General features: G+C 39.9%; 1 protein-coding gene across 2 annotated transcripts in view; it reads right to left on the bottom strand.

The window, feature by feature from the left end:
- Positions 1–13,145: 13,145 nt before the first annotated feature.
- Positions 13,146–14,898, bottom strand: part of LOC126235793 (UV radiation resistance-associated protein) — a 123,398-nt gene continuing 121,645 nt past the window's right edge. For both annotated transcript variants that reach the window (XM_049944606.1, XM_049944607.1), the window contains exon 9: positions 13,146–14,673. In XM_049944606.1, coding sequence (XP_049800563.1) covers positions 13,539–14,673 — 1,135 coding nt within the window. In that variant the 3' untranslated portion in view covers positions 13,146–13,538. The remainder of the gene's footprint in view (positions 14,674–14,898) is intronic.

The raw sequence follows: 14,898 nt of genomic DNA, 5'->3' as shown, positions 1-14,898 counted from the left end.
TAGCTTCTCTCAATAGGAAGCTGGCAGTGTGGCATGATATTTAAGAGCACTGTTATCCATTGTTTACAACCTTATACACAAAGCCATCAAACAATGAATTAAAAATTGATATAGTTACCTTGAAATACCCCAGAGCTTCTAGCCACTGGACCAAAACTTTGTCTAGATTCTATTGTATATTCAACTCCCTGTCCCTTATGACAGTCAGTTCTTTTTCCTAACCTTTTTGAAATTGCCTGCACATATCTCCAGTTGAATAAATTTGTTTCACTGATTCATACAAACTATTCCAACATTTAACACTAGGCTTACTCTGAGTGTTCTCTAAAAATAGCTATTATTTCAGATGACTTTGAACTTTACTGGCTAAAGCAAGTAAGCCTTGGTGGCTGGGAAATGTGTGCAGACAAGTTAGCACAAATCGTAAGTTGTAAAAGGTGCCGAGTGTTATTTATATTCCATGTCAGGAAGTTTATACATTCACCATTTTTTAATGATTGACTGTGAACTTGTAATTACTTTCATGAACTGTGTTAATCTTCAATAATGCTTATGGTTACAGTAGGATCAGACTGTGAGCTGTTATTTCCAAATGATATTTACTGTGCACATCATTTTCATTTTGATATGATTATTTCCTTGGAAGGTTAGTGTGTAACCATTTGCTACTCATTAACTTATGAGTCACTTCATTGTTAAATTACTGCAAAAATTAATCGACTCCATTGTGGCAGGATGCTTGTCACCAACCAGTTTGGAATTATTCCAGAATAAAAACAGTTACAGTTGCAAAATTATTTAATATCAATGACATGTTTCACCTATTTGGGGCATCATTATATTGTGTAAAAGTAGCTAGAATGTAACCCATCCATCATGAAATCATATAAAATGGACACAACAGTAACTGGATATGTAATCCATCTGCCATAAAACACACAAACTGCAAGGTGAACCTTGAGCACACCAGATGACACTGCCACAGCAGTATAAAATAGGGCCTTGTGTACAAAATATACGTGGTATGAACCATGGATGGCACACTGTCCTTTTGCCGCGCATACAAATATTTCTGTGGCCAGACAGACATTGTGTTATGTTTTGCCCATACTGTGTTCAAGCACCCTGCTACAATGAAGTGGAATAATTTTGCAAGCAAGACCATTTTTAAGTTAATTAAATAATCACATGTTCTACAAATCATTTTGCATGGTAGATCGCAATGATGTGGAACGAGTCATTTTACATTCACATTGCAAATTAATTTGGACATACAGTTACATTCTGAATATTTCTCAAAGAAAAAGGATGAGCAGATGTGAGTTAGTAATTCCAGTCCAACACCTTTTATACATTACAGTAATAGAAATTCTTCTACAGAATAGAAGGAGTTGTCAAGAAGAAACTTTCTCAGTTTACAAAATTGTTAAGGCTTTCGTGGCCACTTGTTGACAAACTGCCTATTGGCTTCTGTCTCGGGTTCTTCGGCCGACGTTCATCTAATGATTTTTCTGACGTTTCGCCAGCACGAGTGGCTGGCATTGTCAAAGCAATGGAGGGTGAAGCTTTGACAATGCCAGCCACTCGTGCTGGCGAAAAGTCAGAAAAATCATTAGATGAATGTCGGCCGAAGAACCCGAGACAGAAGCCAATAGGCAGTTTCTCAGTTTGTTGTCAAGTTTTACTTTGCTGTCTGTCAGAAATTTTATATCACTGGGTAATTGATCAAAAATTTTTGTTGCAGCATTGTACACCCCTTTTTATGCTAAAGACAAACTTAATGCAGAGTAAGGAATGCCATTTCTCCTTCTGGTATTGTAGTTAAGGACCTCACCATTCCTTTTGAACTGTAGTGAATTATTTACAACAAACGTCATGAGCAAATAAATATACTGTGAAGCAGTAGTCAGAATGCCCAACTTCTTAAACAGATTTCTCCAAGATGATCATGGGTGAACACCAAGTATTATTCTTACAGCATGTTTTTGAGCAATGAATATTTTCTTTCCTAAAGATGAGTTCCCCCACAACATATTCCATATGACATAATGGATGAATGTTTGCAAAATATATCAAGTTACTGATTTGTCTCTCCCCAAGATCTGAAATGATTCTAAGTGTAAAGGAGGCTGAACAAAATTGTTTTAGAAGTTCCAAAATGTGTTTTCCAACTTAAATTCTCATCAATATGGACACCTAGAATTTTGAAGTTTCCACCCTATTTATTATTTCCTCACCATGTGTTGCACTTATCATTAGTGTAGTACCTCCAGAAGTGCAGAAACGAATAAGTTGTGTGTCTTTAAAATTGAAGAGAAGACCATTCGCAGAAAACCAGTCAAGGATGCTTTTAAGAACTTTACTGTTTCTTCTGTTTCTGTAAACATGCTTGGATTGATTACAGTATTAGTGTCATCTCCTAAAAGAACTAATTCTGCTTGTTGTATATTGGATGGAAGATCGCTTATGTATATGAGGAACAATAGCGGACCTAAGACAAGCCTTGGGTAACCCCACACGTAATTTCTCCCCAGTCCGAATTAAGTCACTGGGCTATATTGCTTGAATTACTAAGTACAATTTCCTGCATTCTTTTTGTTAGATATGACATTGTCCATTGGTTGGCTATACCATCAATCCCTTGCAATGTCAACTTATCTATGAGAAGCGCTTTCGTTTGGTAAGTCACATCATCTTTGTTTTTAGATATATCTATGAGAATATTGTGATTTACACAGTCAAATGCCTTAGAGTGTTTGCAGAAAATACCAACCAGCACTATTTTATTATTTAATGCTTGTAAAATGGCATTCTCAGTAGAACAACCCTTTGAAACCAAAACTATGAGTTGCTAATGATACTATTGGAACTAAGGTGAGACACTATTCTAGACTACATCACCTTCTCAAAAACTTTGGAAAGTGATGTCAGCAATGAAACAGGTCAGTAGTTATTGACATCTGTCTTATAACCTTTCTTAAAGAGGTGTTTAACAATGACACATTTCGTCTCTCTGGAAAATGGTTGGTTGGTTTAAAGGCGGGAGAAGGGACCAAACTATGAGGTTATCTGTCCCTTGTTCCTAATAAAACAATGCCACAAGTGTGAGAATAAAACAGACGAACATATAACACAAAACGAAAAGAAAGGAAAAGCCTCAAGAACGAAGGAAAGGCAACGAACACTAAAAGGAACAAAAGAGGACAAGAAAACAACAGAGATGCTAGAAACAGAAGAGAGTAAAACATGAAAGCAGATTACGAAGTATAAAACCCACTCTCAAGGATAAAACGTAAAACTATAGCTGCTGTGGAGCATTGTCACCCAACACTGAAGGCAGGGTGCTGGGAAAGTTGAAAGTCTGCCGCAGAGTGACTAAAAGGGGGCAGTCCAACAAGAGGTGGATGACTGTCATTTAGGAGCCACAGCAACACTGAGGTGGGTCCCCGTGACGGAGTAGGTAACCATGCGTTAGCCACGTATGGCCAATTAGGAGCTAGTAGAGGACAACTGATTTCCTGTGAGAGGCCTGCATGGAAGACTTCCACACATTCATAGTCTCCTTAATGACAGGCAGTTTGTTGCGCGTGCTGTTATGCCATTCCGTCTCCCAAAGCCGGAAAACCCTGTGGTGTAAGACAGAACACTGGTCAGTTTCGGAGATGCCTATCTCAAGAAGCGGTTTCCACATCACCTGTTTGGCCAGCCTGTTGGCAACTTCGTTGCCAGGAATTCCAACATGTCCTGGGGCCCACACAAACACCACGGAATGGCGGGACTGTTCCAGGACATAGATGGACTCCTGAAAGGACGCTATCAGAGGGTGGCGAGGGTAGCACTGGTCGATAGCTTGTAGGCTGCTCAATGAGTCAGTACACAGGAGAAATGACTCGCCAGGGCATGAGCGGATGTACTCAAGAGCACGTGATATGGCCACCAGCTCTGCAGTGAAAACACTGCAGCCAACTGGCAAGGAGTGCTGCTCAGTATGTCCTCCAGGAACATATGCGAAGCATACGTGACCATCAGCCATTGAGCAGTCGGTGTAAACCGTTTCAGAGCCCCGGAACACGTCAAGAATTGAGAGGAAGTGACAGCAGAGAGCGGCAGGGTTAACGGAGTCCTTAGGGCCATGCAAAAGGTACAGATGAAGCTGTGGCCGAGGCATAAACCATGGAGGCGTACGTGAATGGACCGCAAGTAGAGGTGATAAAGGGAAGGACTCCAGTTCAGAGAGAAGGGACCGCACGCGAACCGCAATCGTTAGCCCCAATCTGTGCTGCCGATGTGGGAGATAGACTGCCATGGGCGGGAAAAGGAGACGGTAATTCGAATGCTCAGGGGAACTATGAATGTGTGTTCCATAACTGGTGAGCAGTTGCACACATCTGATCTGCAGTGGAGGGACACCAGCCTCCACCAGGACGCTGGTCACCGGACTCGTCCTAAAAGCTCCTGTCGCAAATCGAACCCCACAGTGGTGTACAGGGTCGAGTAAAAGCAATGCTGAAGGTGCTGCCAAACCATAAACCACAGTCCCATAGTCAATTCGGGGCTGGACAAGGGCTCTGTAGAGGTGCAGCAGAATAGAGGGATCTACACCCCAATTGGTGTTGCTCAGGCAATGGAGGGCATTGAGGTGCTGTCAGCACTTCTGCTTAAGCTGATGAAGAGGAGGGAGCCAAGTCAATCAAGTGTCGAAAACCAGTCCTAGGAATTGATAGTCTCCACTACAGTGAGTGGATCATCATTAAGGTAAAGTGCGGGTTCCGGATGAACGGTACGACGCCGACAGAAGTGCATGACACACGACTTTGCAGCTGAAAACTGGAAGCAGTGGGCTAGAGCCCATGACTATGCCTTCTGGAAAATGCCTTGAGTTGGTGATGCATTACATATTTCAGATAAGACTGGACTTATTACACAGGAACAAAATTTTAGCACTCTATTGGAAACCCTGTCAAAAACAGACGAGCTGAATTTTATGAGAGTATGTATAATTTTCTTCATTTCAGAAGGAGAATTAAATTACTAAACTCACACACAAATACAATATAATAGGGCACCAACAAAATGAAGTATGTGACTTGCCCTTAATCAGTGCTTAAATTATAGTAAATGAGACCCAATCTGGTCATAAACAGTACGTTATTTAATATCAAAGTGCAATTAAAGTGTTTTGGACTGTAAACCTAGTGTGGACATCATCACTTGAAATAGCCAACTTTTGCCAGTTACTTTTCACTCAGGTTCAATGGAGGCGCAGCTACCAGACGAATAGTAGTGCAGTAATCCAGGTAAGCTGTCAGCAATGAGGGCTTAACGTCATAGAGTGGCATGTAAGACACCAGTATCTTCAAAACCCAGACTGATATAGTGAAGTTTGTGTCATATGGGCGAAGATCTGAAACCTTCAGAGCGAAAAAGAAACTTACAGAAACTTACAACGTCAGGTCTGACAATTTGTGAAGATCTCAACTGTGAAAGACTGAAAACTTTGAACAACGTGTTCTTGAGATTTTGGCTACAAAATGTGTGGACTACTGAGAAAAGGATAATGGTAAAGACCAAGAATGGGAAAAGATCAGCCTGAAATGCAGATGAACTCCAAAGCCTGTGCTTTAGAAGTTAAAAACATGTCAACTCTTGCTGTCTCTAGTTTGTGTGTTTACTTTTTATCTTTATTTCTGTAAAGTAACAGTTTGTCTTGTAACACGTTCCTTAAAACTGCTTCCTGTTATTATCATCTGTTTGTTTAGGTTTATTTTTAGAATTAGTTACAAGTTTTCTGTTCAGTTTTCATACTTCCAATACTAATAGAGTTCATTATTTCACAATTACTTCACTATGCTCACAAGGCTTTGATTCAGGTGATTCATTTACTGTCGAATTATCATTTTAGCCTCAGATATATGGCTTCCCTGTTGCTCTTACTGTTTCCTTTTACATCATTATTTAATTTCTGTTTCAGTATAATTAATTGTTTTTACTGTTTCCTGCCCTGCAGCTCACTGACGCAAATGAGCAGTCCTTACCAGCCCATCTGACTGAGTTCCACTATACATTTCAGGATCTCAGTTTTCATGTCATACTCCTCCATCTGAGTCATGGCTGAAGCCGAGTATCTGTTCTAGTTTTGTAAGCCTTGACAGTTACATTTTTCTGAGCCATGACAGGTGTTACAGAAGAGAGGGCAGTGTCGAAGCATATATGCTTACAAATTTTTTCCCCAAAGGAAGGCTCCAGTTTAAAAATAAAGAGAAACAGCCCAAATATATTTTCATTGAAATTAAACCTCCCAACAGAAAGTATCACATCTGAATAATATACAATCCAACTAAAATCCGACAGCTCTCTAGCTTTGAATCTACACTCTTAAATCTTGAATCTACATATGAAAACACAATTGCAGCTGGAGATATGAACATAATTTTTTTTAACAATAGTCTTTCTGTAGCAATATTCATTTGCATACTTTCCTGTTCAAACCTTAACAGTGGTTCCACTTGGGCCCATTCACCATACAACTGAGTCTCATTCGTTTATTGATATTTTTGCAACCAAATCTCCAAATACAGTAATTTGCAAAGATCAGATGTATGCATCTGCATTGTCCACTCATGATGTAATATTTGTGACCTCCTCACTGCAATGTCCAAAGAACAAACCACAAGTGGCAACTTTTAGAGATTTTAAGTGCATGAACGTGTCTGAACTTACAGCTGGTGCCTACAATATTTCTTGATGGAAAATGGCAATAACTTCGATCTAAATAATGAAGTATCTAATTTCACCAAGAGTCTTAATAATTTATATGATAAACACACTCCTCTAGAAGCAGTAAGAATAAGGATAAAACCTGCATCATGGCTTACAGAACATCTTGAACATCTTACGAGTGTCGTAGACACAACACTCAGGCACCCGACCTCCGATAACCATCTCACCTACAAGCAACTACACAATCGAATTAGACATCCTGTGAGAAATGCAAAACTCAGGTATGACCACTTGCCAGATGAGAACTTTAACAGACCTGCCATCCTGTGAAAAAATCTACGAGGTCTACAAATAAATCTGCAGCTGAACAACTAGTTCATATTGAGTATCTAAACTGCTATTTTGCATGTTGAAATCTTTACTTGACAAATGCATAAGAGAGCAAACCATTCACTCCCTTAAAGCACCAGTGGTTGGTATAAACGAAAAAAAATTTTCATGCAATAAGTGAGCCCTAAAATGGTCAGGAAGTCCATTGTTCCCATTCAGTCGCTGCCACAAAATATGAAAATATAACAGTGCAAATGATCAATTTTCGCATCAGTCTTCTACTCCCAATAATAATGGACATTTTCAACCATTCTAACCTCCAGCATATTCCCAACACCCTTGAAGCAGGGTCTCATAAAAGCATTAACCAAGGAGGAATCTGCCAAACAACTTCCGACTAGGGGCTCATTTGCGTTCTACCAGCATCATTCAAAGCTTTACAATGCATAGTCCACAAACACATTATTGATTATTTAACATCAAATGACCTCTTAGGTAAATATCAGTCGAATTTCTGGCAAAATCGCAGCACGTCACTGAACTGAAACAAGCTATAGACAAACAGCAAGTGACTATTACGTGCTTTTTGGATTTCAGCAAAGCTTCCAACTCTGATGACTTCGACATTCTACTTGCTAAACTCACAAGTCAAAATCTTCCTTAATGTGCTTTACAGTGGTTCCATTCATACTTTCCATCCTGCCAACAGTGAGTAATGATTTAAACTAAAAAGTTGCAGTAAAGGGATATATTACCAAGAGTCCTACAAGGATATATTGGAACCGTTACTTTTCTCATGGATGTTAATGATGCTTCAACTATCATCTCTCACTGCAGGTACCATGTATACACTGACAACCTTTAATTATATCTGAGTGCAAGTCCAACAAACGTGTGCATAGCCATCCAACATGTAAATACTGATTGAACTGTTTTATCTGAGTGGGTGCAGAGCATAGGTTTGAAACATAACCTATCTAAAATACAAGTAATCTTAGTCACTCGTAAAAGATTTATTACTGTGAAGTTCAGAGAATCTCTTCTACATTCCATCCTAAACAGCACAGAAATCATTTCCTCTTCTACAAAGATTTTGGGGGTTAATTCTGTATCATCACTTAAGAGAGCACTGAAACACAACTGCAATCTGTAAGGAGGCATCATTGTCACTTCATTCACTGCAAAAATATAAAGAAGTATTTCCTTTCGAGCTTGAAAAGAAGCTCACAGTCACTAATACTCCCCATATTTGATTGAAGTGATGCTATTCTCCAATGACTTTCGTACAAAAACTTATGCAGGCTAGAACTGGCAATGAATGCTTGTTTGCAATACATTTGTGACATGTTCTTTCAACCGTATCATGGTTGTGTGCTCGGAAGCACAGAGACTACCATACTCTACGTCTGTTGTATCGTGTTCTCCATCATTGCACTTCATTTCATTTATCTACAACTCTAACACTACTCTGAACAGCACAGCAGAAGTACTTGTTCTCACTAAAGTAAAATCCTCTCTGTGCCATCATATAACACTACCGTGTTCTGGCAGTCATCTGTATAAGTACGCAACTTTCCAATACTCCTCAAAAACCAGGGAAATTAAATTCCTTCCAAACTTCTATCACAAAAGCCATCTCTCCCATATACTAGCATGCAGATAACTCTTTATCAATCCCCTCAACAATTTTTCAGTCTTCTCTTTGTCCCTTCTGCTTCTATAATACCAAACATATATTCAAATGTGCTACATGAATCTTTATCATTCTTCATGCAATTTATTATTATTATTACTATTATTATTATTATTCCTGTGAATATTTTTGTATTTTAGATAGGTTATGTTTCAAACCTATGCTCTGCACCCACTCAGAAAAACAGTTCAATCAGTATGTGCTGTTCCTGGCCAGACATAAGAGAGGTCCTAATTGCCCTACTCTCATCAGGATAAATAAGCCATAAATAAATAAATAAATAAATATCAGTGCTACTTGATCCTAGATTCAAGAACATACACACTGTCAAGATGTATCATGTTTGAAGGCCATCAGATCCCTCAAGGATTTACTTGCAGCTGTTGACACATCTGTCAGTGAATATGAACAATACATTGACACCACATACAGGATAACAGAGAAACCAAATTTGATTTATGGAGTGAACATTATAAAACAGCAAAACTATAAAAAGCTGCACTCAATTACCTTGGCTGTATACCCAAAATATCAGCTTATCAAAATCAAGATATGCTCTTTGTCAACATGCAAAAATGTTATTGTTGCAGTCTGTAGTAGATGTCATGTTAATTACTGCTGTATTTATTGGTTAGTAAAAGTCATATTTTTATATCAGTATGAGCACTATTCTATAAATTATTTAAAATCAAAACACTTAGGTTTGGAGGTCTAATATTATCAGCTGTCGTTGTTCAGACATTGATAATGAAACTGAAATCAGTACCTCTATGCACTTAGATTACAGACTGTGCTTCAGGTCGACTCGCTTCCAAGTGATACTAAAATGCTTTTTAGTGAGCTTATTGTGTAGGTGATAATAATGGACTTTGTATTACTGGGATTAACCTTGAAATGATTTTCTACCAAATATACACTGAAGTGTTCCACGGTGTTTATTAATCACAATTCATCCTCTCAGAGAGGTTCTATTTTGGGCAGTTAATCCTGCATTGTCAGCATAGATGAACCAACATATTCCTAGATATGAGGTGTCACCTGCATAGATATTGTAAAACATGGGCAACAGAACACTTCCTATTCTTTTAGTTTCTGCAGTGACTCCTCTTTCCCTGTAATGTAAAATAGAACCTTCTGTTCAGCTGGATCACCTTCACAAGGCTGGCAACAGAGAAATCCTTGGCCAGGCTATAGATTTTCCTCAGTGGTGTCTGATGTTTCACAATGAGCAGGCTGATAATAACAGCCCCAGTGACTTGTCCCCCCCCCCCCCCCCCCCTCCTCAAACTCACCTTTGATGTGACTGCTCAAGTTTATTATTTGGCTACCAACCCTGAAACTTGCTTTCATCAATATTAGCTGAATCATACTGTAAACATCCTCTGTGCAGTTTTACACAGGTGACCTAGAAGACTGCAGGAGGAAAATATGCTAAAGAAAAGTCAGACTTAAAACCATCTGTCCACCACTGATATCTGACATTTAAGCTCTCAAAATATAACGTTGCCCCTGCACCATTATTCACAAAACCAGGGGTGGGTGTAGCAGAGGTTGTGTGTGTGTGTGTGTGTGTGTGTGTGTGTGTGTGTGTGTGTGTACGCGCGCGCATGATTGTTACCGCAATGAAAGAAAGCTGATGTTTACAAAATGAACACTGGTGCTCTCAGTAGCAAGCAATATAGTTTAATCACACTAGTTAGACTCTACATAAGTGTTAATCAGCAGCCTGGTACATACAGAGTGTTCAGGTAAACGATACTGAAATTCCGTTCTTAGACACCCTAGGTAGTGGGATGCACTTTCAGCTTTTTTTTTTTCCATTTCATTCTGGAAATGTCTTCTCTATACATCCAAAAATTGCCTCCTTTTTAAATTTTAGGTAGTTGGTCTGATATAGGAAGAAATACAACTTGCATGGATTCCCTTTGGGCTCACCACCTCTCCTCCATAAACCTTGTAGTACCCCTTAATCAGTCTCTCCTCGCCCTTTCCTCTAACCCCTGATCACTTTTGCCACAATCACTTCTTTCCTTATTCTTTAAACAGTGGAAACAGCAGAGACTGTTCTGCCTGGCAGTGTGTGTATGGCCTAGATGGTAGCCAGACAAGGTTGCCAGATGCAGTGTAAGGTGGTTGTGGAGGACGAATTGAGGGGTGGGGGTGTGATGGAGATCAGAAAAGGAGAGAGGCAGAGAAGTGGCAAAAGACCAGTGGATACATTGGAAAAGAGCAGTGCACAATGAGGATGAGGGGATGTGAATTGGGAGGAGGTGTAGGACAGAGGGGATGGAAACTGTTGGGTGGAGGATGTGGAGACAGTAGATTACTGCAGGTTGAGGCCAGGATAATTTTGGGAGTGGAGATTCTGTTGTTAAGATAACACCCATCTGCTCAGTTCAGAAAAGGTGGTGCTAGGTCTCGGGGATAGTGCTTGTCTGTGGGCAAAGGAGTTGTTCTCACTGCAGATATACCAGGCCCCAAGTGACCAGGCTGTACGGGAGTAATTTTTTGGTGTGGACGGGATAACAGCTGTCAAAATGCAGGTACTGTTGGCAGTTGGTGGGTTTAATATGGACAGAGATGTGGATGCAGCCATTAGAGAGGAAGTGGTCAATGTCCAGAAAGGTTGCACGCTGGATTAGTTGGTTGTTGGATTATCAGGGAGAGGAGACCAAACAGCAAGGTCATCGGATTAAGGTAGGATGGGGACAGATATCAGCTGTGGCCTTTCAAGGGGACCATCCCAGCATTTGCCTGAAGCAATTTAAGGAACTCACAGAAAACCTAAATCAGGCTGGTTGGACACGAGTTTGAACTGTCGTCCTCCCAAATGCGAGTCCAGCGTGCTATGCACACTGGGTTGAGGAGGGCGAGGTGAAGTGGATGGGAGAGAAGGTGTTGAGGTTGTGAAGGAGTGAGGGTAGGGTGTCTTTGCCCTGAGTCCAGATCATAAAAATATCATTCATGAACCTGAAACAGACCATGGGTTTGAGGTTTTGAGAGGCTAGGAAGGTTTGCTCTAGATGGCCCATTAACAGTTCGGCATACAAGGGTGTCATTTGGGTGTCCATGGCTGTGTCGGGGATTTGTTTGTATACCTTCCCTTCAAAGTAGTTGTGATTTATGCTGACATTAGTAAGGTGTAGGAAGAATGACGTAGTGGTTTTGGAGTCTTCAGGATGTTAGGAGAGCCAGTGTTCCATAGCGACAAGACAGTGGGCATGAGGGATGTTGGTGTTTAGGGAAGTGGCATCAAAAGTGACGAGCAAGTGTCCTGGAGGTGAAGGAAGTAGTTGGTATGTTCAATATGGGAAGCTAAATTTTGGGCAGTAGATTGGAGCAGTTAGCCAATGAGGGCTGAAATGCTTTCAGTGGGGGCACAATAACCAGCTGCATTGGGGTGTCCACAATTGTTGAGTTTGTAGATTTTTGGTAGCATGTAGAAGGTGGGTGTATGTGGTGCCATAGGGGTGAGGAGGGAAATGTATTCAGGGGACAGGTTCTACGAAGGGTTTAAGGCTTTAAGCAGGGACTAGAGGTTATGTTGGTGTACTAGGGTAGGATCATTGGCACAATTTATAGGTGAAGGAGTCAGACAATTGGCAGAGGCCTTCTGCCACATGGTTGTGGAACCTGTGTCTGCAGGTAGGATGCTTAGTTCAGGATTGTTTTGAGGCTGTGTGTGGCTATCCTGTCTCCTGCTGAAAGGATGGTGTGCTTAGGAAGGGGTGTGTGGAAGGATGATAAGGCCACAATTCCTGGAAGGTGACCAGCGGTGGTTAGGTGGGATGGGGAGAGGATCATGGTTGGATGATGGTATGAACTGAGAGAGGCAATGTTCCATGTTGGGATTAGGTCGGTTTTGGTTGGAGAGACTGGTGGCAAAATAAGTGTTTCCATTGCAAGGATCAGGAGAAACAGAGTAGGTATTTGACAAGTCCAACATTCCTAAGAGCCACCTGAGATTGTGGTCATGTGTGCATGAGGTGGGCTTGCATGTGTGAAGGTGTGCATGTTTTCTTTTCTAAAGAAAGCACTGGCTGAGAGCTAAAAGTATAGCAGTAACTTCATTGTGCCTGTCTGCCACTAAACATCTCATCTTTACCTATGTAGCAATCCATTCTTTCCTTAGTCTTTGTCAGATAGAACCTGTGGTTTTAAAAGTCAGGCCTTGCTTCAGGAGTTATCTCGTATTTACTTTGTTAATATTCAATTATTAAAGTGCCTTCAGTGCTGCATTGTCTGTGCCTTCTAATAAGTATTTTCCATTAATATTTCTTAATATGAATTTGTCACTTGTCTGTCTGACTTTTCTTTATTAATAAAATACCATAAAACACTTACACAGCATGAATTTATGAAGAAAAAAGAACTTTTTTAAATTTATTTTTCAAGAAGCCTAGTACAGTCTTTTCTCTCAAGTTCTGTTAAAAATGTTCTTACTTTTTATTGGAACATTAGTAGCTATTAACAATAATAATCATTATGTCATAATAGATTTTGCTTGAGGAACTATTCAGTTGGTCAGTACTGAATAGTTACAAATAAATGTTATAAGAACAACAAAACACTGACATTTACAGTTGCAGTGTGTAACCCTCTTCAAATAAATCTAGCAGCCATTCTTAGGAACACCACACACTTTTCTCTTTGCAACCTATAATAAATTGGACTCCACATTGATACATAATTACAAAATAAATATTTACAATTGCAAATGCTATTTACAGTTCAGACACATTATTTGGAAAAAAAAAAGAAAAATTCAAATAATTCTACAGTTAAATGGCAAATATCAGTCATCAATCATACTGCTATGCCTTGATCGTACCAAATTGAAACTTCCAGATCGACTAGCTAATGCTTCTGTCCGAACAGTAACATTTTCAAACATGTTGTCAACAAGTGCAGTTTCTCCAACCACAGGACAAGCTTCACTCAATGAAATGCCATTTTCCGACATTTCAGAATCTAGTCTTTCATTAATAACAGAAACAGCTTTAATGTCAGCAAGGGGACACACTGTTGTGGACAAGATACTTACATCGTCTGACAGAGATGCACTGTGTGAATACATACTATTCTCGCACACCCCTTGACCAAGGACTCCAGGTGTTCTGTTCTGTTCCAAAGTTAATACAGTATTTGGACAAGAAACATCATATTTTTCAGTCATATCCACTTCAACATGGTTGCTGCCTTCATTGGCTGTTAAACTGTTACACAAACTGTCTACACACATAGATTTCAACACTGGTGATACAAGGATACTACTAACAACATCACCATTCACAGTTTCTTCTTTTAAATCTTCATTGTGTTGTGTGCTGTGCCTTTCTCTCATTACTTCACCTGCTAAGTTTCCAGTACTCAGCTCTGATGGTAACTGAATTGCTTGTAGAACATCAGCATCATCATCAGAACAGATAGGCGCAGGACCACGAGCTTGCCAATTCTGTAAGAATTTCTTCTGGCCTTCATCAGCTGAACTGGTTGCTTCAGGCTCTTGCACCACAGCATTCTGATATTTATTCTTATTAGAAAGGATGGGTTCAGAGCCAACATGGCCTAAGTTTCCACAGACTCTTTCCTCACGGAAATCTGAAGCTGTTTTCCTGCCATCCTCTGACTTCTTCATCTCATGGTATTCATCTAAGCCTTTATCTAAGGAATAACTGAGAGTACTGGGTGTAGCAGATGATCCACCAACATGAGTATCAGTTCTGGCAGTAGTGCCATTCTGGTGGACGGAACAAATTACTTTTGATTGTGCAGGAACCTGAAAATGAAGTTCTGTGCTGCCCATTGATTTTGATACCCTATGCCCTTTTCGAAAAACTGTTCGGACACTTCCAGGTGAACTTATATTTTGGGAGGAGCTACGAAGATCCAATGAGGAACTTGACACTGCATGATGGGTTATGTCAAAGCTGAAAAGAAACAAAACATATTTTAAGAAACCTGAAATGCCGACATCTCATTTATTATATTTATTTAAATATAAAATGAAAACCAGTTAGCACATTTTACACAAACAAAAAGGTATCAGCACACTAAAATACAGTTATTCTGTTTCAAAATCCAATTAACAATAAACATCAGCTTTCTGACCTATTTGTTATAATATAACATCGTAAAAATTTTAGCAGGTTCAT

This window comes from Schistocerca nitens, chromosome 2 (assembly GCF_023898315.1).
Source record: "Schistocerca nitens isolate TAMUIC-IGC-003100 chromosome 2, iqSchNite1.1, whole genome shotgun sequence".
Taxonomy (NCBI): Eukaryota; Metazoa; Arthropoda; class Insecta; order Orthoptera; family Acrididae; genus Schistocerca; species Schistocerca nitens.
The sequence above is the reverse complement of the archived record's forward strand: the minus strand, read 5'-3'. Positions and strand labels throughout refer to the sequence as shown.